General features: G+C 51.1%; 1 protein-coding gene across 1 annotated transcript in view; it reads right to left on the reverse strand.

Annotated features, from left to right (window-relative positions):
- Positions 1-32: 32 nt before the first annotated feature.
- Positions 33-756, reverse strand: part of nhp2 (NHP2 ribonucleoprotein homolog (yeast)) — a 1,626-nt gene continuing 902 nt past the window's right edge. Inside the window, exons 3-4 of the mRNA XM_035666427.1 lie at positions 621-726; positions 33-523 (exon numbers count right to left, since the gene is read on the reverse strand). Of these exons, the coding sequence (XP_035522320.1) occupies positions 398-523; positions 621-726 (232 nt within the window). The 3' untranslated portion in view covers positions 33-397. The remainder of the gene's footprint in view (positions 524-620; positions 727-756) is intronic.

A 756-nucleotide genomic window follows, 5' to 3' on the forward strand; every position in this document is an offset into this window, starting at 1 on the left:
TGATGTTGAAGAGAGAAAACGACGCCGAGGAGTTTGTTCACTTTTACTTTAATTAAAAAACACAAACGAATATTCAACTGAAGAAAAACCAAAAATCACAAAACTGTTAATGAAAACTGATCAAAGAGGAAATATTAAACTGAGAACCTCCAACTGTCCTCCGATCAGTCCGATCAATCAGTCCGATCGATCTGATCAGTCTCCTGCACAACAGAAAGACCTCCCCGTTAACTGAAATATGACCCAATCTTTATTTAAACTCTGCTGGGAACAAAAACACTGACGTCCAGGACAGAGTTAGCCTAGCTTAGCACAAAGACTGGGAGCGGGTGGAAACTGCTAGCCTTTAAAGTGTTCATTATCCTGAGAGCTGCTCGCCGATCGGCCGGCGGCGCTCTCACAGCGGTTTGGGCAGACCCGAGACCTCCTCGGCGCACTCGTCGTAGGCCTCCTGGTAGTCCTGGTGGGGTTTGATGAGGATCACGCAGGTCGGCCTCTTGGAGCCGGCAGACGAGCCCAGATCCTGAAAGCAGAGCGGGAAACGCTTTAAAGTTAACTCCTCTCTCTAAAGAACCGCAGAGCGCTCTGACCCGGCGCCCGGACCGCCGCCGCACACTCACCACTTTAGACGGGATGTAGGCGTACGGCAGGTTCCGGTCCTCGCACATTACCGGCAGGTGACAGTAGACGTCGATGGGCAGCGTGTCGCCGGCCAACACCACGATGCTGCAGAGACAACAAACAAACAAACAAACA

This window comes from Morone saxatilis, unplaced genomic scaffold, assembly GCF_004916995.1.
Source record: "Morone saxatilis isolate NCDOM2014 unplaced genomic scaffold, NCSU_SB_2.0 Contig20, whole genome shotgun sequence".
NCBI lineage: Eukaryota > Metazoa > Chordata > Actinopteri > Moronidae > Morone > Morone saxatilis.